We start from the raw sequence: 22,801 nt of genomic DNA, 5'->3' as shown, positions 1-22,801 counted from the left end.
GTGAGAAAAAAATGAGCTTTTTTGGGGGATATTACAGGTTCTCTTTTCATATAATATTACCAAATTATCTTGAAAAAGGAACCGGACAGTGTCACAAAATGCCAAGGAAAACATTTGGTATACAAAGTGCAGATTTCTAACAATTTTTCTTTACAAAATATCCAAAATCCAGGGAAATCTATTAGCATGAGCATAAAACATTGAAACATATATAACTAAAAGACTTTGTGTACCAAACATTTTACTTAGTAATTTAACAAGTATATCAACTAACAACTGACAATTATTTTGCCAAGATACTAAAAGCACAAGAATCAACCAGTGAGTTCTTCATAATTATTTTTCTACTTATTTGAGATTAAGCATAGTTTTATTGTGAACCTGCTTTGTTGACTGTATACCACTAGTGATATACATTTTTTCATAATTATACAAACATCCTCAGTGTTTCCAAAATCTAAAGCCAAGCTTTTAAACTGTGACCCAGAATTGATTGATTACCTTGAACTCTGTTACAAATAATAAGGTAGGATTTTTTGTTGTTGTTGTTGTTAATAGGACTCAGTTCGTAGGAAAATCATTTTTAATGTCCTATATATATTCATATATATGATAAGGTACTTATCTATAAAAGGTTTTGTTTTTCTGGGGGAGTATTTTTCATAGTCTCACTACATGGCCCAGGCTGCCCTCAAACTTGAACTCAAGATCCTCCTGTCTCTCTGTCTGCTGAGTGGTAGTTTTATGATGCTAACCTGGTGACTTCTGCTATGTTTATAATGCCACTGATGTAACTGGAATACATATGTGTGCTAGTTAGTCTTTGTCAACTTGACAAGACTAGAGTCACGACTCTCAACTGAGAAACGGCCTCCAGCAGACTGGCCTGTGGGCTTGTCTATGGGAGCATTTTCTTGATTAAAGAACCGCAAACTGTGGGTGGTGCCACCCTGGGACACATGGTCCTAGGTTGAAAGCAGGCGGAGCAAGTCATAAAGAGCCAGTAAGTAGCGTTTCTCCATGGTCTCTGCTTTATTTCCTTCCCTGGATTACGGACTATAACCTACAAGCTAAGCTAAACCCCTTTCTTCTCAAGTAGTTTTTGTCAGCAATTTACCCCAGCAACAGAAAGTAAACTAGGACAATATGTTAATAACACAGATACATCTTACTTCTTGATCTGGAAAGCGGCCTATGAAGAAAAGAGTAACTATGCATATATCTATGCCTCTACTTATACCACTGACATCAAGGGATATGGGTCTGACAGTATTTGGTTAACCTCGGTTAAAAATGGGTAAATGAAACAAAAAAGTTGAAATATTTATAATTACCATACTATTATATTAGTTCTATTAAAATGTACTATAATATTAAAATGAACTTTTTAAGTTTTTATTAAAAGCTTTGCTTATAACACCTGATATACCTGCTTGGGATATAAATTAATTTTTCTAGCATTTGTGAAGTATTTCTAAAATCATACTTTATAAAGGGTTAACAAATATTAAAACTGATAGCACAGAGGCCACACTCACCAGCTCCTATTCAAATAAAATAGAGATCATTAAAAAAAAGAGACAGCCTACACCTCCTCATTTTCTTAGAACTACCTGTCTTTGCTGTATTCTACAGGCTCTCACAAGATGGACTTTTATATTCATTTGATTCTAGAAAGCTTTAAGCTTCTATGGACTTCTTCAATGGTGTACTTCTTATATATCTGCAGTTTTCTTTGTAATTTCCCTTGCTACTCATTTCTAGTTTTATTATCCCATGACTTGATAAGTATTAAGAATTACTTCAATTATTCTGTATTTTTTAAGAGTTGCTTTATGGACTAAACTATGATCTATTTTAGAGAAAACTCAATTGGCTGCTGAGAAAATTGTGTGTTCTATAGAAGTGTATTGCCTAATTCACAGTGTAGTTCAACACTGAAGTTTCTTTACTGAATTTTAGTCTGGAAGACAACATTGATATGAAATAAGTCCTCCATTATCATTCTATCAGGACCAAACTGTACATTTAATGTCAGTCTATGAAACTGGATGTCATGTTTCTTTACTTATTTTATTGATGATTTCTTCCCTTTATTAATATGAAGTGGCCTTCTTTATCCCTTCTATGTAATTTTTGCTTGAAGGCTATTTAGGTCAGATTTGGTTAAGGTGCATCCTGCTTATTTTCTGATTCCACTCACTGGGTACATCAATTACCATTCATTCACTTTTGGCTTGCTTTTGCCAGTAAGGTGAGTTTCTTACATTTACAGCTAGTCTGTATCTTTTAATTGGAGAACTAGAACTATTTGCATTTAGGGTCACCAGTGATTCTTGTCATTTTGCCAATTGTTTTCTAATTGGTTTGACCATTACTACTTTCTTTGTCCTGATTCCCATGATGATCTTTGGTGGTTTCCTGAGTTGGACATGGCTAATTCTCTCCTACTTCTTGTTTATTCCTCTTATTGAATTCACTCTTGGCTGTGTTCTCCTGAGTTAGATCTTTCCTCCTCTGTGTACAGGTCTCCTTTTAGCATCTTCTGCAATACTGTCTTGGTGGTCATGAACTGCTTTAGTCTGTTCTTGTCATGAAAGGTCTTTATTTCTCCATCAGTTTTAAAATGTACATTTGCTAGATACAGTAAAGCTGACTGGCAGTTACTCACTTTCAGAATCTTATCTGAAATACATTGTTTAATGCTTTCCTGACTTCCAGTACTCCTGATAAAAAGTCTTTTCATTCAGGATATCAATTCTACATACCCAGAATAATCTTCAACTTCTGGTCCTCCTGCCTCACCTTCAGAGTGCTGGGTTTACAAGTGTGTACTAACACACAGTTTATGTGGTGCTCAGGGCTTCCCACATAGTAGGCATACATTCTACCAACTAGGCTACACTCCCAGCCTCTAAGAGGGTATTTCTAATCCACTCTAGAAATCTTCCTATTTTTAAAAAATAGCTTTAATATTTAAATTATTTTTTAACCAGACAGCACAATTTTTCCATAGAATATAATATTAGATAATGTTACATATCTTTTAAAAAAATTATTCAGGTATAGAAGTGTTTGATATATAGTATAAAACAGTTGTTATATAATGAAATTGCCAAAATAGAATATAGTGAGTTTTATAAAGAGTTGGTTGTTATACCATTGTTTTAAGGATCCCTAGTCTTAGACAGTCCTCATTCTTTTTGGAAAACAGAACAGTAAGATTTGTTTTTATACCATTTACAGCTGATTAAAGTTATCTTTGACGGTGGCAAAGAGACATTTTTCCTTCCTTTCACAAAGATGCGAGTTTTTTTTTTTTATAATCTATGAAAAAGAACAAGCAAAATAAGACAATTTTATATGACCAATAGGTCATACTGCATCCCATTGGTTTTACAAACTGTTTCTACATCATTACTACAAGTGAAACTAAGTAAGAAGAAAGTAATCATTCCTGGTTTTTACATCCAGGACCTCTATAAAATGATTAAAGTATAGTAAAGTACACTACATGGTTTGTAGCTTTCCGGAAGTATTTAAATATTACTCTGTTGATGATTATTTACTTTAAAATATACTGTGCAAAAACAGTGCTAGGCAATAGGGAAAACTAAGGACAATAGAAGACTCTTACTTTGAGGTGTTACAATCTATTAGGAGATCTCCTGGAAAGAGCATGATTGCACAAATGGTTATGTGCTGAACATACATTAATGCACACTATTTATGAGAATACACAAAATATTGATAATTTTAGAACAGATTAAAAGTGATGGAAGGATTCAGAAAAGATGTGTGTTTGTGAAGTTATAAGTATCTTTCTAATTCCTAGAAATTCTAGTGTTTGGATCTTTTGGGAACAGTCATTACATTTTATTTCATTAAATCTTAAATTTAAATTTAAATTTCTAATCTCTAGTCAAACGAAAACACTTTTCCTCACCACCCCCCCTTTGCCTACTCATCCTTATTTATCTATTTGAGGAAGCTTTACTGTCTTTCTTCTTGCCTACTGACATACATAGCTTTTCTTCCTTCCTGGTCTTCCAGATCAACCCAGCATATGGCAGGACCTGCAGCTGGTTGGTTTAGTGGCCCTGTGTTCTGTCAACGACAAATGAAATGTGAATGCCACCTGTCCTACTCACCTACCACAAGCCAAAGACAGCATAAAACATGGCTGTGGATTGTTACTTTCTTTACTAGCACCTAGCATAGGTCACGCTTAACAAATGTATAAGGGACAAATGAATTCCCAATATCATACATACTGGTCGTTAAAGCAAGTAATATTTGGAGGAAAATACTAACAAGGTTTTCTAACATACCATCTGAAGGGCTGAAAGTTCTTCCCTTAATTGTGAAATAAGTACTTCATACTGTTTTTTTGTGCTTTCAACCTGTGAATGAAGACATGATTCAGGGAAAGAATAAAAAATTATTACTGTCAAAAATTTAGTATGATGAATTTTATTTAAAAAAGAAACAACTTTTATGCTATAAAAGATAAATAGGATATAATGTATGAGCTGTGTGTAGTGAGCATGCACACAGGTGGCTGGGGCAGGGGGATTTTGTTCATTCTGTCTGGACTATATAATGAGTTCAAAGATATCCTAAGTTATACAACAAATCATATAGAACAGAGGACTGCACTTGTAGCCCTGGTTTAGTATACAAAAGGCTCCAGAATCTTCAGCACTGTAAAATAAAGAATGGTCATGAGAACTGAGGATAGATAGTACTGGATGATATATCCAAAAGTAAAGCATTTGGTCTCAGGACATTTTTACACTGTAAAAACAAAGCTTTTGTTTATAATGGATTCTTTTGACTAGTATTTTACCATTATTAGAAATAAAAGCAGGAAACTATAAAAGTTTTATTATTATGTCTCCCAAATAATTTAATCATTACCTTAGATAGAATAAGTAATTTTAATGAAAATAAATATATTCTCCCAATTTAAAATTTTTGAGGACAGTCCATTTTCAATTTTTGTATACTTCTTGAATGTCTGGCTGGACAGGAGACAGTTAGGCTCAAAGGTGCTGGTGCACGGCACACAACCTCCCCAAGTAGTACTTTGCACCCGTGAAAGAATGAGTGTGAAAAGCAATGTCTGTAGACTCCCTGAATGCTGCCAAATCTCAGAGAACAAGGAGGAGAAAAGCAGAATCATACACCAACATGTAATTAGTAATTTTTAAAGCATTTATGTTCTCTCTATAGGTCTTTTCACAATGTACACTAGACACTAGTGCTAAGTAATTGAGCGTTCAAGGAAAGTTTTGAACAAACATTGAGATTTTCAGAAACAGAGTAACTGGTGTGCACAGAGCATTTTGAAGAATTCCTTATACTTCATCAGGATGTCTGTGACAACCATTTTTCCTAAGAGCTTCTCAGGGTTTTCTTTATAGGACTAAGAGGATTATTGATGACAATATAGACCAAAAGGAAACTTCTATGATCTAAAAGACTTTGGAAACTTTTTTGTATAAAATGACCTATTAATGATACAGCACAAACTTTCCTTAGAATACATTCAGTATTGCCTGCTATGTATTTTGTTTGGTTAATTAATATGAGTTATCTTTTTGTAGGCCTGCCAAACAGTGTATGCGGCTCAAATTCAGGCTTTACTTGAGCTATAATTTATGTTAGACAAACAGGGATTAGGACATTAAGGATGAATCTATTTTGTTTACAGGGCAGTAATAATATGAGCACAGCATTTGTTAAGGATCACGTGCAGTGCGTACTGTTCAGAATGCTTTATGTGTATAATATCATTGTTCTTACAACAGCCCCATGAGTTATTACCTCCATTACAGATGAGGAAATTAAGTGCTATAGTTTCCAGTTAGTAAAGGCTTGGTGCCCAGCAAGGCCCTACTGGGAGATGGTAGAACCTGTAAAAAGTAGGGTCTACTGGTCTTCAGCCCATTTGAGGCATGCATTTGAAGGGGACACTGGACTTGTTATTGCCTAGCTATGTGATAAGTGGTTTGGCTCCACCATGTGTTCCTGTCATGATATGCTGTCTTGCCGAAAGCCTGACAATGGGACCAGCTAATCACAGACCACAGGCACTGAAACTGTGAGCCAAAATAAGCTTTTCTTGTTATAAGTTAATTCTTTCATATTTTTGTTATAGCAATGGAAAGCTGACTTACACAGCAACGGACAGAGAAATTAAGCTATGAATGTTTCATGTAGCATAAAGATTTGAGCTCTTAAAAGTATAGTTTATCTGTCTCCCTATACAATTTCTAAACTGTGTTCTTTTCAGTGTCTAATACTGATACAACTAACTTGAAGCTTTACGACAATAATAAGAATATATTTTTAATTATTTTGTAATGCTGCCAAACTCAGCTGAATCAAAGTATACTTTCTGAAAAGAATCTTCTGAGGTAGTAACACTTGTTATATTATCAGTAAGCTAAGACCTAAGGTTCACAGAGAATTTTTAGTAGTAGGATTTGATGAAACAAAATATGAGACTGAGGAAGTTTACAATAGGTAGAACTCTGAAATTTATATAGAGACTAAAATCTCTCTTATCCTATCCCTCTGTATTTCCCTTCCTCCTTCCTCCCTTCTCTCTTTCTAATTTCTTGCCATGTATCCCAGACTGGTCTTGAACATGCAAACCTGTGTGTCAGCCACCCAAGTGCTAGGATTATATGCTGTCTCACTACACCCAGTTGTTTTTACACAAACATATAAACATATTCTTTACATAAACATCTTCTTTTATAATTTTATGAATAATAAAGGTAGTTGTAAATGAAATACCAACTGACTAGAAACTAATTTTCTACTTAATAAATAGACAAGGCTAATAATGGTCATATACTAATAATAATGGCCAACATTTTATTTAAAATTTTTTTCATTAAAAAAATTAAAGTATCTGAGAGATAAGCCATTTTTGTTCTTAAAAAGCAAACTTTGACACATTTTTGTTCAATTTTATAACTAGAACAGAAGTATATGAAAATATGCTCATTATATCTATTATAGTCAATAAAATAGAGACTTAGAGCAATTTTCAACTGCAATAAATAGGGAAATGATTGATAACATGGACATTTTCAAGGAAAATACTTTCAGCTATAGCTGAATAATCAGAAATAAATATACATTAATATTTACAGTGCTTACTGTATAAGAAATAGAATATGATTAAGTACAAGCTTTATTTATCAAAATATTAACTATTCTCTGAAATAACAAACACTACAGGAATATAAAGATGTAGATAGTAAAGGCTTTCATGATTCTAATATTTACTTGGTGATGCACATACATTTGTTTCAGATATAACATAATTATTCAATGAAAACCCAATAAAAGGCTATTAAATAGTGTAATTTCAATTTTCTTTTGCTGCTATTATTTCATTTCTCCTCACCATTTAAAAATTCAGTAATTTTTAAAGTTTAGATATAAAATTGGCAACAGTGTGGAACCTACAGACGGCAGAGAACAAATGAAATGCTTGGCACATGCGAAGTGTTAAGTAGATACTCCTTGAGTGAATCCCTGGCATAGCAGGGGAAGGCTGGCTTTAAGAAAACCAATAGCAACAAGCCTGAAAGGAAAGGGCTGGGATTAAGAGAGTATGTTCAGCCGGGCGGTGGTGGCTCACGCCTTTAATCCCAGCACTCGGGAGGCAGAGCCAGGCGGATCTTTGTGAGTTCGAGGCCAGCCTGGACTACCAAGTGAGTTCCAGGAAAGGCGCAAAGCTACACAGAGAAACCCTGTCTCGAAAAACAAAAACAAAAACAAAAACAAAAAAAAAAAAGAGAGTATGTTCAGTTAAGTCATGATAGACTCAGATATACACTTGGGCTGCTTAGAGATAGGGAGGTAACTAGGGTTAGGGCACAGACACAGGAGTCTCAGATGTCCACTTGGGCTGCTTACAAATAGGAAGATACCTAGAGTTTAAGAGGCAGGTACAGTTTATAAAGGTGTTTAGAATAAATATTGAGACCACAACACTTTTTAAAAATGCACTGAATTTATAGGTTATCATAAATGAAACTGCAATCAGCCTTAAAAATCAATGTATTTTAATTGATCTTAAAAATGCAACTAGAATGGTAAAATAGGATAAAATACTTAGATAAAATAGTTACAAAGGTCCTGAAGACAACCAATATTTATTATTAGCCATTTTTTAATGTCTAATAGTATTGTCAAGAGTATTGAAAGATGTGGTCTAAAGTTAGAACATTCTCAAGCTAACATAAAAGGAATGTCAAGAGTATTGAAAGATATGGTCTAAAGTTAGAACATTCTCAAGCTAACATATAGGGAATGTTCTTGCAGGAAGGATTAGAATAAAAGGCTTTAGTCTGACTCTGTCTTAAATCTGAATTTTTACTTTGGGAAATTATCTAATTTCAATTCATAATAAAGTGCAGTCACACATCATGTAACAACAGGGTTTGCTCTGAAACATTATTAGGTAATGTGGTTACTGTGAATATCAAGAGTGTATTGTATGTGCATAAACCTAGGAGGTTCAGGGTTCACAGGCTATGAAACTATACAGCATGGTAATGTATAGAGTAAGGTACACACTGTGGTATTTGTCTACTACCCAAATGGATTTTAGCCTGAAAGGGTACTGTAAAAATACCAGGCAACAGGTGTTGCAGCTCTATTATAATTTCATAAGATCACTGTCATCATATATAGCTTGTCCTCAACCAAAATGACCTTACATGGCATGACTAAAGAATATTTCTAGGGGCTGGAGAGATGGCTTGGAGGATAAGAGCACTGGCATCCAGAGGTCATGAGTTCAATTCCCAGCAACCACATGGTGGCTCACAACCATGCATAATGAGATCTGGTGCCCTCTTCTGACCTGCAGGTGTATATGCAGACAGAACACTGTATACATAATAAATAAATAAATCTTGAAAAAAAAAAAGAATATTTCTAAGGGATGTATTTGCATGGAAAATGAAAACTACCATTTAGTTGTTAGAAAGAAAGCAAATATGTTAACTTTATGTTTTTAAATTATAAAAAAAAATACTTGAAATTGTAGTCCACTGAGGAGAAAAATATTGAGCACAGAAAATATAGGGAAGAAAACACCCACTTGAAATCAGACTGTAGTACATTACACTATACCCCAGTTCAATTTAAAGTAAGCGAACACCAGTTTTTAGCCACTTACGCTAATAGTTTCACAGAGTCTTTGAGAGTAAGCACACAAGGTTTTAATTTTAAAGTATTTAAGCAGCATTTAGTCTTAGTTAGGACTTAAAAGTCTGTATTTGAAGTATAATTTAAAATTCCTCACTTCTTTCCTTGCTTTTAGGGCAGCATCTTGTATAAGCTGGGAAATTGTTTTCTTCATTTTCTCTCTGTCATCTTCTTTTTGCTTCTCTTCAAGCAGAATCTTCAGAAGACAATCAAGGCACGTTAAACATCACATTTCACTGGTAAGGTAACACACTCTTTGACAGCACAGTATCATTCTTGACTTCTGAAATGCTTCCATTGGAAGATCTTGCATAAGTCATGAATAATAAATGATCTCCCCAGCATTGCCTACCTTTTCCCAATTAAATCTTCAGTATTTATTTTAGCCAGAGTTTCCCAACATTTTTCTAATCTCCACAACTGAAAGTCTCAGTGTCATTCTGAACTTTTATTCTTCTTATACATAAATAAAAATAAATAAATCTTTAAAAAAAGAGGAAGAGAATCCTAGATTTTGAACCAGCAACCACAAGATGGAAACCCTCTAGCAGTTAAGCAATGAGTCAAGAGGGAAATTAATACAATAGCCATAGGCTGCTTCTGAAAGCTTTGTTGACTCAGGACTGAAGTGAGACAGGCAATGGTGCCGTCTCCTCTCCATTACACACCACACAACATCAGATAACTTCTTACACAACTATGCTTCAGAGGGTAAAGACAAATGACTTTGTCCTGTTCTTAAATTTTCTAGCTAACTTGGGTATTTAGAACAGTTTACAAGCATAATATGTCTATTGTGGGTAGTATTCTACTTTTGGTGGTACTAAGGATAAAATCAAGGGCCTCACATGTGGTAGAAAAATATTCTGCCACTGAGCTGTATCCCAAGACCTACTGCATACATTTTAATGATTCTAAGAGTGGAGAAACAGAATTTAAGCCACAGATGGGAACACTAGCTGAAAGGCATAAGCGCTTTAGCATTTCTGCAGTTTAGATTTGAAGAGATAATGCCTTGTTTTCTCTCTCTCCTTCCCCCTCCCCCTGTGACAGGGTCTTACTACGCAGGACCCACTGGCCTTAAGTTTATCCAACGGCTCCACCTCCTGAGGGCTGGGATTACAGATTGCAGGCATGTGTCACCTCATCCAGCTTCCTTTTTACTAGGTTTGTAAAATATCCAACTTATACTTTTTGCATTTTTTAGTGTCTCTCTTGAAAAATTTACCACTTCAAGAAAGAAACCTAAATTAATGTACTTCCTTTATACCCTGTGCACTTCCTATTGGAGTACTCTGCATATATTACACAGTTCATAAATGCTGGTATATACATTAATGCTATAATGAGTTCTACAAAAAAGGGGAGTAACATTTTAAAAAATTACCTACTTTCTGTCTTCTATAGACTATACTCATTTATAGGGAAACAGTACAAGACAGAAAGCATGGTCCAGAATAGTATAGAAATTAAAATGGTTAAGGGGTTGAAAAAAAAAGCATCAGTTGAAGAATCCATCTAATCTTTTGAGCTACATTTAACTTTGTCAATTAGGCTTCTGCTTGATGAGGGAACTGTACAGGTAAAAAGGAAATCAATATGATCAAGAGGTATCCGATTAAGTACATTCTGGTAAAGGACTATGACAGTACAGAGGATGAAGGATAGTGACTCAGGATATAGGGACATAACAAGTCTGATATTTAAATACTATTTTGAAAAATGACTAACATGTTAGCATATTTTATGATACTACTCTTACCATCTAAAATATAGTATAATTACTTGATAATAGGAAGTGTAGTACTTTGTCTCCATGCATTAATTCGGAAGCTGATGGTCCCTTTAGTGTTAGGGCATGTGAGGATCTTATTCTTTATAAACAAGTTTGCACGTTTTCTTACCTGACTCTTTTTAAGGTTAGCTTCTTCTAAGAGTTGCATGCTATCTCTGGCTCTTGAAATAGCCTCATATTTCTCATTTTCCGATTCACTGCACTTTGCTTGTAGCTCTTTGATTTGCTTTTCCAAATGTGTTTTACCTGTTCTTAGTACGTTGGCTTCTTGAATTGCTATACATAATCTACAAATTAATAACCATAATATGAAAGTTAAACATTTTAAAGAGAAGAAATGACATATGAGGTTTACTAAACATCACCATAGGATTGTATTATGATTGTTATTTTTACAAGTGTTTCTCATTTAAATCTTGCTCTATAGATGTAGATTTTACTATCTCCATCTTAAAGAAAACCATACCCACAGAGCTTCAGCTTTTGATTAAGACTTAAAAGAGCAGCAGATCTGAGACTGAAGCAAGATATTTTGACTCTAATTGTGTGATGATGTCTATGGTTTTTTGGTGTCTTTTTAATTTTGTGAAAATTTCATAGATGGATACAATGTATCTTGGTCATATGGATCCCCTATTGCCTCTCTCCAGCTCCATCTCTCCTCCCTCAACATGTTCTCCATCTACCTCCTAATTTCATGTCTATTTTTTTCCTCCCACTAAATCGAATTTGTGCTACCCATATGGAAATGTGTGTGAGATCATTTATTGGAATGTGGTAAGTCTACCAATGGCCACCCCCAAAAAAGAAAAGTTAATGTCCCTCTCTTAGCAGCCATCAAATGCCATTAGCTCCCCAGCTAGGGATGAGGCACTAAGAGTCCCTCCCTGTTCTTTGCTAGATTTTTAAACTGGCTTGATCTTGTGTAGGTCTTATGCAGGCAACCACAGCAACTATGAGTTCTTGTCGTATCCAGAAGCCAATCTTCTATGGTACATCTCCTTATCCTCTGGCACTTTCAGTCTTTCTGTCTCATTTTCTGTGATGTTCTCCGAGCCTGGGAGTAGGGGTGGAGTAGGGATGTTTAGATACTTGTTCTACCTACTCCTGAGCACTCTAAGAAGGACTACTTATTCTCAGAGCTTTGAAGAGTTATGAGTCTGTGCAGTAACCACTCCCTTCTGTAGTAATAAGCTTCTCTGACCAAGGTTGAGAGCAGCACAAACCTGTTGGTATATTCAGAGTTGTAGACAATTTCTATGCAAAACAGATTACAATCATGTATTCGACTTTCAGCCATAAATACAATGTTAATTTATAGGCTGTGTATTTAATCTTTCATAGGATACTAATGACAATTTTCAAACCCTCAATGGAACATTACAGATCTAGATAGAACAACAAAAACAAAATATTCTAGTATGTTTGTAGTAAAACAGCAATTTAAGACAGAGCTATAGAATATATTTTAAAAAGAAGCTCAGCTCTTCAGAGATAATTTAAAAAGTTATTGCTCCAAAAAAAAAAAAAAAAAAACCTCGAGGGAAATTATATTTTCTCAAGTACATTTTCCCTTGTGTAACTATGTAGATCTTTTTTAACATATAATTTTTATTCAACTTCATTATCTTTTTATTTTCTGCTTTAAAATGGAAAAAAAATTTGATTCTGAAACTAAGAATGGCTATGCTGCCTTGGAGAAAGGTAAAAGCAGTAAATAACTTCCTTGTATATGAAAAAGATGCCTCACAGTTTCCTGAATTATTCAACATGTTCTTTATATTCTGTACCTTATGGTTTTATTAGCTGAAGTTCATGTTTTGGACATGGTCTGCTATGTATCCAAGGCTAGCATTGAACTCATGACCTCTTGCATTACTTTCCCAGGGCCTATACTGTCTCCTGTACACCTCTTCCTGATGGGGATCTGCATCTGACTTCCTGAAGCAGCATCTGTATTTTCCTCCACCAATCAAACATCCCAGGATGTTATCAGACAGCACCTGAAACCTGCCTAATGTTTTCATCACTGCATTCATAAAATGCCTTCATCTATGATTTTCTATTGTTTTATGACTACAGAAGTTTATGCTATCTAGAGTAATCTGACTGTGTTCCTATGGCTACTCAAGTTTAGCTCAAAATAGACTCACTCTTATTCTTTTTGATAGGAGAGCTGTGATTTAGGTCGGCAGTTAAAGTGATTAGTTCATAAGAAAATGTTGTTTCATTGATAAGATGTTTAAAGTTTTATTTCCTAGAGAATATTTAGACAGCTATTATGTGAACTGAATAGTCTACCTATCCATTGCTAATCACTATTTTTTCATTCATTTCAAACCTTTGGTGCACTAGTGGTGTTATACCTGCTGTACCTGACCTTTGTTCTTCCCTTATGTTGATAATGCTGGACTTCATTTGAGGCCTATGCTCCCAGGAAGACAGACACACCTAAGTGTCTTATTCTAAAAAAACTCCTTTGTTCCTTTCTAGAAAGGGGCAAACCCTGTACTCACGTATGCAAGATCCTTTCTGATGTCTTCTGTAAGACCCATTCCTCATTTGTTTATCTGCCTGTGTGAAATCTCTTTCTAATTTTGAAAAAGAATTCCCTATTATGAACACCCTCACTACTGCAAAGTCTGATTTGTCTGGTGCTTTTGGTCTTTTACAGTGCTAGAGTCTCCTTAAAATACCTAATCAAACCTTAAATGAAAAAAATTAAGATTTTATTTTTATTTTTTAAATTATGTGTCTATGTAGATATCTGTGTGTGGTTATGTGATGTGTGTATAGGTGACCACAACAGCTAGAAGAGGGCATTGAATCTCCAGGAGCTGGAGTTACAGGTGGCTCTAAGCTGTCCAATATGGGTGCTGGAACTAAATGTGGATCCTCTGTAAAAGAAACAAGAGCTCTTAACTGCTTAGTCATCCCTCCAGCCCCAAACAGAAAATTTAATGTTTACATCACTTTCACACTACTGCTCTTAAAGGCAGCAATGTTTTCTGTCTCTAAGTGGATACAATGATTATACAATGAATGTTGAACAAATGGTTTCACCTGTGAACATAGATGCTGCTTTAAAGAGAGTGTTAAGATTTTTTCTTCAGGGTGCAAGAGCACTGGCTGGTCTTCAAGAGACCTGGGTTTGATTTCCAACACCCATGTAGTGGCTCCAAACTGTCCATAACTCCAGTCCAAGGGATCCCACACTCTCTCTGGCCTCTGTGGGCACCAAGCAGGAATGCAGTGCACAGATACATATGGAGACATAACACCTATATATACAAATTTTTTCTCCAAATAATGAATGGAAAATTATACCTAGTCTCCCTGGGATTTATTTTAATTCTTTCATAGATTTCTCAGCATTATCCCTGCTCTGTAGGCATAGTAATAAGAGTTCTAAACACACCTTACGCATATTTCCTCAAGCCATCCAAAACATAACTGTCAAAACAAATTGCTTACCACTTCTCCTTTTCTCTCTCTCAGATATGATCATTATCGATTCCTTTAGGGAGCATACCCATTTTCTTCTGCCTATTTTAGCTATTCTAAATCTTAAATGGCAAAATTTTTAGCATAAACAGTACATTTTGAAGTTAGGATGGGCAGACATATTATTGTCAATTTTATTACCATGAATATGTCAACTATAAAATTTTATTAAACCAACATTGCTCATTTTGTAAGTAAATAAAATCATTAAAGTTCTTGGAACACACACACACAATTCAATCTCACATCATTTTTAACTTGGACCAATTAAAAACTTTAAAGGAATGTTAAGGTAAAAATATGAACTATCAGGGTCGGGGAAGATGGCTCTGTCAGTAAGAGTACTTTCTATACAAACATGAGGACCTGTGTTTGATCCATAGTATCTACATAAAGGAGCCAGGTGTGGCAGTGTGGTCTTGCAATCTTAGTGCTATGGAGGCAAGGACTGAAGGAACCATGGTTTGTCAGCCAGCCAGGCTAGCCACATATGGGAGCTTCAGGTACTATGGGAGACTCTGCCTCAAAAAATAAGGTAGAGAACAACAGAGGAAGACACTTTATGCTGACCTCTGACCTCCACAAATATGTGCTCATGTGCATATGTACCTACAGAAACAAATATGAAATATCAGAAATGAGTATATATCATTAATCTACTAAAATAATGTTTCAGCTAAGATTTTATAGCTCAAGTATTAAAGTAAGGCTACACCACTAACCCAAGAATATTCAACCAACATCTAAAATAAGACATCATTTTAGTACTGGTATCATGTTAAAGCTACTTCGTAGTTTTCAAAAGGAAAAATATTTATTCTCTCTACTTAAAGTTTACAATCTAATTTTCAAGCTATGTTGCTCAACTGGTACAAAGAAAAGGGATTAAGTGAAAAGAACTCGAGGATCATTTTGATACACCCTTGTTCTATAGTTCAACAGTCTACAATAAGAGGGTATTGACATTTGAGATCTGTGGGGGACCTTTTGGTGGTATAATGGTAAGAGGAATGGCTAGAATTTAGTGGTTGATGCCTGAGATACTAGGTATCTCATAATCATTGGCACAGTTTCAAAGTATTGAAAAAAAATCCTCCACAAAAGGTGAATGGTATTGTGTGTGTGTGTGTGTGTGTGTGTGTGTGTGGCGCGCGCTCTTTAATCTTATACTCTTTGGGGACCCACCACCCAGCTCCAAATAAATATACGGAAACTTATCATTACTTATAAATGCCCTGCCTTAGCTTAGCTTGTTACTAGCCAGCTTTTTTTCACTTAAATTATCCCATCTATCTTTTGTCTCTGAGCTTTTACCTTTCTATACACCTTTCTTTACTTCTTACTCCATGACTTGCTGTGTAGCTGGGTGGCTGCCTCTGATGTCTCCTCTTCTTTTTCCTTTTCTTGCTCCTCAATCCCCTCTTCCCAGATTTCTCCTCCTATTTATTCTCTACCTGCCAGCCCTGCCTATCCTTCCTCCTGCCTAGCTATTGGCCATTCAGCTCTTTATTAGACCAATCAGGTGTTTTAGACAAGCAAAATAACACAGCTTTACAGAGTTAAACAAGTGTAACATAAAAGAATGCAACACATCTTTGCATCATTAAATAAATATTCCACAGCATAAACAAATGGAACACAGCTTATTATTCCACAACAGTATTGTCAAAAAAATATTACATCATTTTATAATGGTCATAAGGGAGAGATCAGTGATTGAAAAGGGGATGAAAAGGGCAATTGGAGATTAGTGTTCCCAAGGATACAGGAAAGACTGGTACTGGCAGCTTGACTTCTGGGAAACAATAAAGTTAAGGATCAATCTGCAGCCTACAGGGCTTCCTGTCATTTTGAACCTAAGAAGCATGAATAATCTACATCATTCAGCTCTTAGAGATAATCCTTGCAGGGTTTATGGCCTAAGAACATTAATGAATAATTAAAAGCTGACATTTTCATTGCTGTCTGTTTCAATGGTTATTTACACTTTGACTGTATTATTTGTTAAAACACAGAATTATGGAGGATTTGGGGAAGTATCAAATTTCCTCAGATACTATGATTTAGAAATTTTAAACATTTTCCAGAAGGGCTTTCAGTTTCTAAAAATAACTAGAAATACTTCAAAATCTGTAAGCTTACTTCAAGAGGCCTGAAAATGAAGATGTCTTCGGTGCTATAGTATTGTAATAGAGGTCATAATGGAAACCAGGTTGGTAGAGAAAGTATTTCTCATCACAAACCCAAGCCCCTGGTGCCAACTTATCTTCTTTCACAGGCACCTACAGTTAAATCTACACATTCCTATCTTCTGGATTTAATTTCATCTTTTGTCTAAATTGCAGTACTGTTAAAGAGTTGCAGAGACAGACTGAAAGTTGCTCCCAGGTTTAGACAAAACTCTATCTATCTATCTACCTACCTACCTACCTACCTACCTACCTACTTACCTACCTACTTACCTACCTACTTACCTACCTACTTACCTACCTACTATACACACACACACATATGTCTTTCCATTTACATATTATAAATTTTTTTAATGTGGGTCAGTGCTCAGACCCAGAGGCAGGTTTTATAGATAGGAGCTCTAACCATACTAACACAAATGACATTGTAACCAAGAGTTTATTTTGATTCAAAAAAGTGTTAGACTGAATTTGGCCCAACTGTTTGTTCTCTTTCGTGTGACACGAATCAATACTTGAGTGTCTAGACTCTAGATGCGTTACATAAATAATTTGTTTTTCTTTTTGACAGAGTCTACATACCAGCTATTCTGGGAGTCACTATGTATACCAAGCTACCCTCAAACTAACAGAGATCCTCTTGTCTCTACCTCTTGAGAGCTAGGATTAAAAGTGTGAGCCATCAGGCCGAACTAAATGATTTTTAAACTTATGTTCAAAGTATAGCAATACTATACTTTAAAAAAAAATGTTCAGACTTTAAGCCCATGGTTATAGTTTTGATTTAGCATTTATAAAATACCTGTTCTAATAAATATAACTGAAACTCTGCTGCGCAGCACATACATGAAGCGTAGAAACACAGTGAGAAGCATTACCTTGACTCTAACTGTTTTACACTTGACTGTAACTGCTGTACTCGTCTATCCGACGCTTCCTCTCTTCCCTGGGCAGACATAATATCTTCCTCCTAGAAAGTAAAGAACCCGAAGCTTACTTGAAGCATCTGATAATGCAACAGACAAGCACCATTTTACAGCATGATGAACACAGTGGACTACAAAGTTATGCTACTAGAATTCTAATGTGTAAGTTTAAAGATGATAGACTTTGTTAAGTAAACACATATAGTACAAAGAGTTTGGGGGCAAACTTTATCACTATCACATTATACAATCAAAAGAGTTACTGCAAATACATTTCTGGCAATGTTTTACAATGTTTCCATTGCACATCCAGCAAAACAAGGCGAAGGTTCCTTTGTGGTCACTCTGCTGTTATAATATGCTCCTAACTATTTCTCATGATCTATCAAAGGAACACACGGCATTCCTGACAGAGTGATGCTTTGAACTATCAACAGGTTAAGTCATCTTTCTAGAAAAGCTTCTTGCCCATCCTTGCTTGCCTTCCTTTACAGTAAACACTTTTATCGATATCATTTTAATTTATCCACTGTACTTAACGGTATCTTTGAAAAAGTGTTTTTTCTCAGACAGACTTCTCCTATATTGTGTGGTTAGTCTGGAACTCACTGTGTAGACCAGGCAGGCCATCAGTTTGGGGCAGTCATCCTGCTTCTGTTTCCCAAGTGTAGGATTACAGGGGTGCTCTACCATGCCAAACTTAATAGATTCTTTTAAGATTAATTGTTCCCAGCAGTAGTTAGATGTACTATTTTAGATTTACTATTTGTTGTGGTTTATTTCCTACATCTGAGTTGTTACCTACTACCATTTCCTTTGGCCTCACAAACATCTCAGGTGAAATAAAAGCACCAGGCATGGAGATACATGCCTGTAATCCCAGCCTTTGGAGTTTTCAGATGAGAGTATCAGGAGTTCAGACTCCAGTGAGACACTGTAAGCAGCCTGAGCACAGCCTGAGTTCTAGGAGACCCTACCTCAAGAAACCAAACCAAACAAACAATAAATAAACTTCCTTCAGAATGTTTTGAAATTCAAGTCTTCTGAGTACAAATTCCATTTATTTATTTGGAATGTCTTACATTCATTTTTTTTTTTCTTTCTTCTTTTTTTCCCCCGAGACAAGGTTTCTCTATGTAACAGTCCTGGCTGTCCTGGAACTCACTCTGTAGACCAGGCTGGCCTCGAACTCATTCAGATCCGCCTGCCTCTGCCTCCCAAGTGCTGGGATTAAAGGCGGGCGCCACCACCGCTTTCATATTTGAAACGCAGCTTCACTGAATATAGAGCCTGTTGAGAGCTGTTCTCTCCTTCAGCACTTTCCATACACTGGAAATGTTTTCTGCCTTCGCAGCTTTTGTGGAGAACTCAGCCATGATTCTTACCATCCTTCATCTCTCCAGGTCACCAGTCTGTTCCTGCACTCAATATCTTTTCTTTAAGATTGTCTATCAGTGTCATGAAGATTCTATAGAGATGGTTTTGTTTGTTTATCCACTTTAGGGTCATTAATATTCTTGCTAATGTTTTCTCCTAACTTCAGGTTGTTTTCTGCCCTTCTCCCTCTTGGACAAGGCAATTTCTAATGTTCTCTATTGAACTTCCTTGCTTATCCTGAGGTTTTAATCTAGTTTTGGGCCTATCTAGTATGGTGATATATTATTTGTGCTGAAATGTGATTTTATTTGTATATTAGTAAATAAAGTTGCCTGGGGGTCAGAGCTAATAGCAAGCCATAGCAGAAGTCTGGCAGTGGTAGCACACACACACTCAATCCCTGATCACATGACAGGCAGAAATTGTGTGTTCAAGGACACCACCAGCATGGAGACACACACCTTTAATCTTGATACCAACCATAGAAGACCTGGATGTCTGTATAGAGAGGCAGTGACGAGGAGGTCATGTGGTTGGGTTTACAACCAATGAGAAGGCAGAACAAAAAGTCAATAAAAAGACACACAGGAAGTAGGTCTCTTTCTGAGGGGAAGGACGGCCACAGCAGCAAGGGGTAAGAAGGCGGTTTTAGTCTTAGCTCTTAGCTACTGCTATGACCTCTTGGGCTTTTAACTCTGCATTTGGATCTGTGTTTCTTATTTAATAAGACTGTTACATCTACAATCTAGTAAACTTTTTTACAGTTCCTGTAAAAGCTCTAGAATTTTTATTTTGAAATTATTTTCTTGCTCTCAATCAAAATTCTTTACCTTTTCCTTCACTTAGACTTTATTTTACTCTAATTTAAAAACAAATTTTAAAAAGGAATAATTCCTTGAGCAGTCTTCTTTTTTTGTGACAGTCTTACTCAGTAGTACAGGCTGGTCTTAAACCCATTCTGTAGCAAAGGATAGTCATACAGATAGTAACTATCAGAACTAGAATTTCTAATAATAACATCCATCTAAATCTCAAGCCTGACATTTCCTTAATACCTTTCTAAAAGTCCCCCATTGTTTACAGAAAGAATAAGCCTATTATGACAATAAAAACTTGAATAAACAATATAACTATGGTATTAGATGTTATAGAACAAGTTAAGCAAAACTTGACTGTAAACTGCATTTTAACGATCTGTGTATACTGACTATGATGTTTTAATTCACTAAGTCGATGGAAACAGTCTTCACTAAGTGGTTGCCAACACTATACCTTCTTCAGCATCTGTTCTTGAAGACCTTCAGTCACTTTAGTTAGCTCTTCCACTTTCGTTACTGCAACTCTCAGATCTAACTTGGCTTGCCTGAAGAAGAAAGCAAATTCATGTGTTATGTTAGAGACCATAAAGAATGGAAAGTTCATAATCTAAATTTAGTAAAATCATTACTACTGTCTATGTAACTAAAAATAGATCCCAAAGGTAAATTCTGAATGATTTTCTTATTGCTAGTAAAATACATGTAAAAGCAAATAGGAAAATATAGCTAATTATAGAGGGTATAAAGAGGAATCCTTTATTTGAACAAATTACATTTAATGTACAAGCAATCAAAAGTTTTTAATGAAGAAAAATTTGACCATCTTTAAACAAGAATTTCAGTATAGTAAGAATTTAACTATGTTTATACTTTTTTCAATTTATCTAATTAAAAGAATACTGCTGATTGGCCTCTGTGAGAATGAAATTAAAGCTTGAATGTCTATCAGTCCCTGGAGCAGTGATTATAAATCTGGGTAAAATCTGAATACACATAGCAACTTGGTTTTCTTACGTTCAGAAAGATTATAATGTTGCTTTTTCTATTTGTTTCATGGGTTGCTGAACAAGTGAAAGTAAGGTACATTAAAGTGTCCAGTAAACGCTAATCAAATGTGAGATTGAAAGTATCTGTTGGGAGAGTCTCAGCATGCGAGCACTGGCATCATGAGCCCAGTGCTGTTACTACTAGGATGAAACCCACCTGACCAACTGCCTTCAGAACAACAATTCTCTTAGTAATAGAACTTTTCCTTATTTTGATCTGATTTTAAACAATCAGTCAACTTCTAAACTGTATGTCAAGTTCATAGTTCTCTCTGTTTTTATGGCCCAACCTTGAGCACCCTTATCACTTCCAAGGACTGATTCCCTCAACCCCTCTTGGCCTGAAAAATGAGCCTACCCCTAAGTGATGAGATTAAAGGCAGGTGGCACCAGGCCCAGCTTCAGGCTTAAAATCCCACCTTAAAATTTATTTCTAGATTTCTCAGTCAAAATGGAAAGTTTTATTTTCATTATTTTTGAATGAAACTCTATACTACTGTATATGGAAAAAAAGGTCAATATCAGTCAGTTCCAAAGTCTCATCTCCTGCCAGTTCCTCCCATGTTCTCTGTTTAGCAGAGAACATACAAATCATGTGTTTCCTGAACACACTCTTCATTTTTCCATTTTTATTGTACAAGTCTCTCCCTCTTTTCCTAATTTTTCAACATTTGTCAAATTATAAGTTTTTCCTTGTCAAGTCCTCATTGGTTTTGTCTACACAATATCCCAAGTTGCAGTCTGTAGCTGGAGTTTTCTCCAGTCCTACCTGGCCCACAGTCAGGACAAATCTCTCTCACCCACCAGTCCCCCAGCTGCTCAGACACAACCGAGTAAACACACAGAGACTTACATTGCTTACAAACTATATGGCCACAGCAGGCTTCTTGTTATCTAGTTCTTAAATCTTAAATTAACCCATTTGTATAAATCTATACCTTGCCACATGGCTCGTGGCTTACAAGTATCTTGCATGTTGGTACTCATGGTGGCGGCTGTCAGTGTCTCTCTGCCTCAGCCTTCCACTTCCCAGAATTCTTCTCTCTGCTTGTCCTGCCTATACTTCCTGCCTGGCTACTGGCCAATCAGCATTTTATTTATACAGAGCGATATCCACAACAGCAGTCCTTATAATACTAATTCTTTGTACATTAATAGATCACATTGCATTACAATTACTACTACATGGATTCTTCCTTGTGGAATATGAATTCATATAAGATGGAATACAACTCAAATGCAGTAACCACACTTTATTAATTTTTAACCCTTTTAGAGACAAGTACGAGCACCATAAATCAGTGCAAAAGAGAAGATGAAAACATCAGCTATAAGCACTGCTGTGTCTTCATGTTTTACTCATTCAATGTTCATGTATAGACAATTGTAGAGTAATGATTTGTGGAAGCCTCAAGAAAACACAAACACACACACAATTTCTTTAAAGCAGATCTCCTACTATAGAAGTATTGGATCTCTCCTATCAGGCTGGACTGGCTGGCCAGTGAGCCGCGGGATCCACCTGGGATCCACCTGTCTCTATCTTCCCAGCATTGCGATCATGAACGTGTAGCACCCCTGCCTATTTGTTTTATAAGGGTTTCGGGGATCGAACTCACGTTGTTCTCATGCTTGCATGGGAAGACTTTACTAACTGACCAGTCTCCTCAGCCCCCTAAACTAAGATCAAAGAAGTAGAGTATGGTACATGCATATAATCCCAGCACACAGGAGGCTGAGACTGGAAGATAACAAATTTGATGCTAGCTACCCTTAATGAGTTCTAGGTCAACTTGGGGCTACAGAGCAAGACCTGGCAAAACAAAACAATAAAAAAAAAAAACCCAAATAAACCACTGACCTAGTCAATTTTGAGGTCAACAAAGCAGATACACACTAAATA

At 35.8% G+C, this 22,801-nt stretch overlaps 1 protein-coding gene across 8 annotated transcripts in view; it reads right to left on the bottom strand.

The window, feature by feature from the left end:
* Positions 1–22,801, bottom strand: part of Sclt1 (sodium channel and clathrin linker 1) — a 115,991-nt gene that overhangs the window by 44,175 nt on the left and 49,015 nt on the right. For all 8 annotated transcript variants that reach the window (XR_009379733.1, XR_009379732.1, XR_009379734.1 and 5 more), the window contains 5 exons: positions 20,307–20,397; positions 17,610–17,701; positions 11,145–11,322; positions 9,338–9,436; positions 4,332–4,403 (listed from right to left, as the gene is read on the bottom strand). Coding sequence is in view for 5 of the 8 variants with exons in the window: in XM_059265148.1 (XP_059121131.1) it covers positions 4,332–4,403; positions 9,338–9,436; positions 11,145–11,322; positions 17,610–17,701; positions 20,307–20,397 (532 nt within the window). In the remaining 3 variants the exon portion in view is untranslated. The remainder of the gene's footprint in view (positions 1–4,331; positions 4,404–9,337; positions 9,437–11,144; positions 11,323–17,609; positions 17,702–20,306; positions 20,398–22,801) is intronic.

This window comes from Peromyscus eremicus, chromosome 6 (genome assembly GCF_949786415.1).
Source record: "Peromyscus eremicus chromosome 6, PerEre_H2_v1, whole genome shotgun sequence".
Lineage (NCBI taxonomy): Eukaryota > Metazoa > Chordata > Mammalia > Rodentia > Cricetidae > Peromyscus > Peromyscus eremicus.
This window is presented reverse-complemented; position numbering and strand designations above follow the sequence as displayed.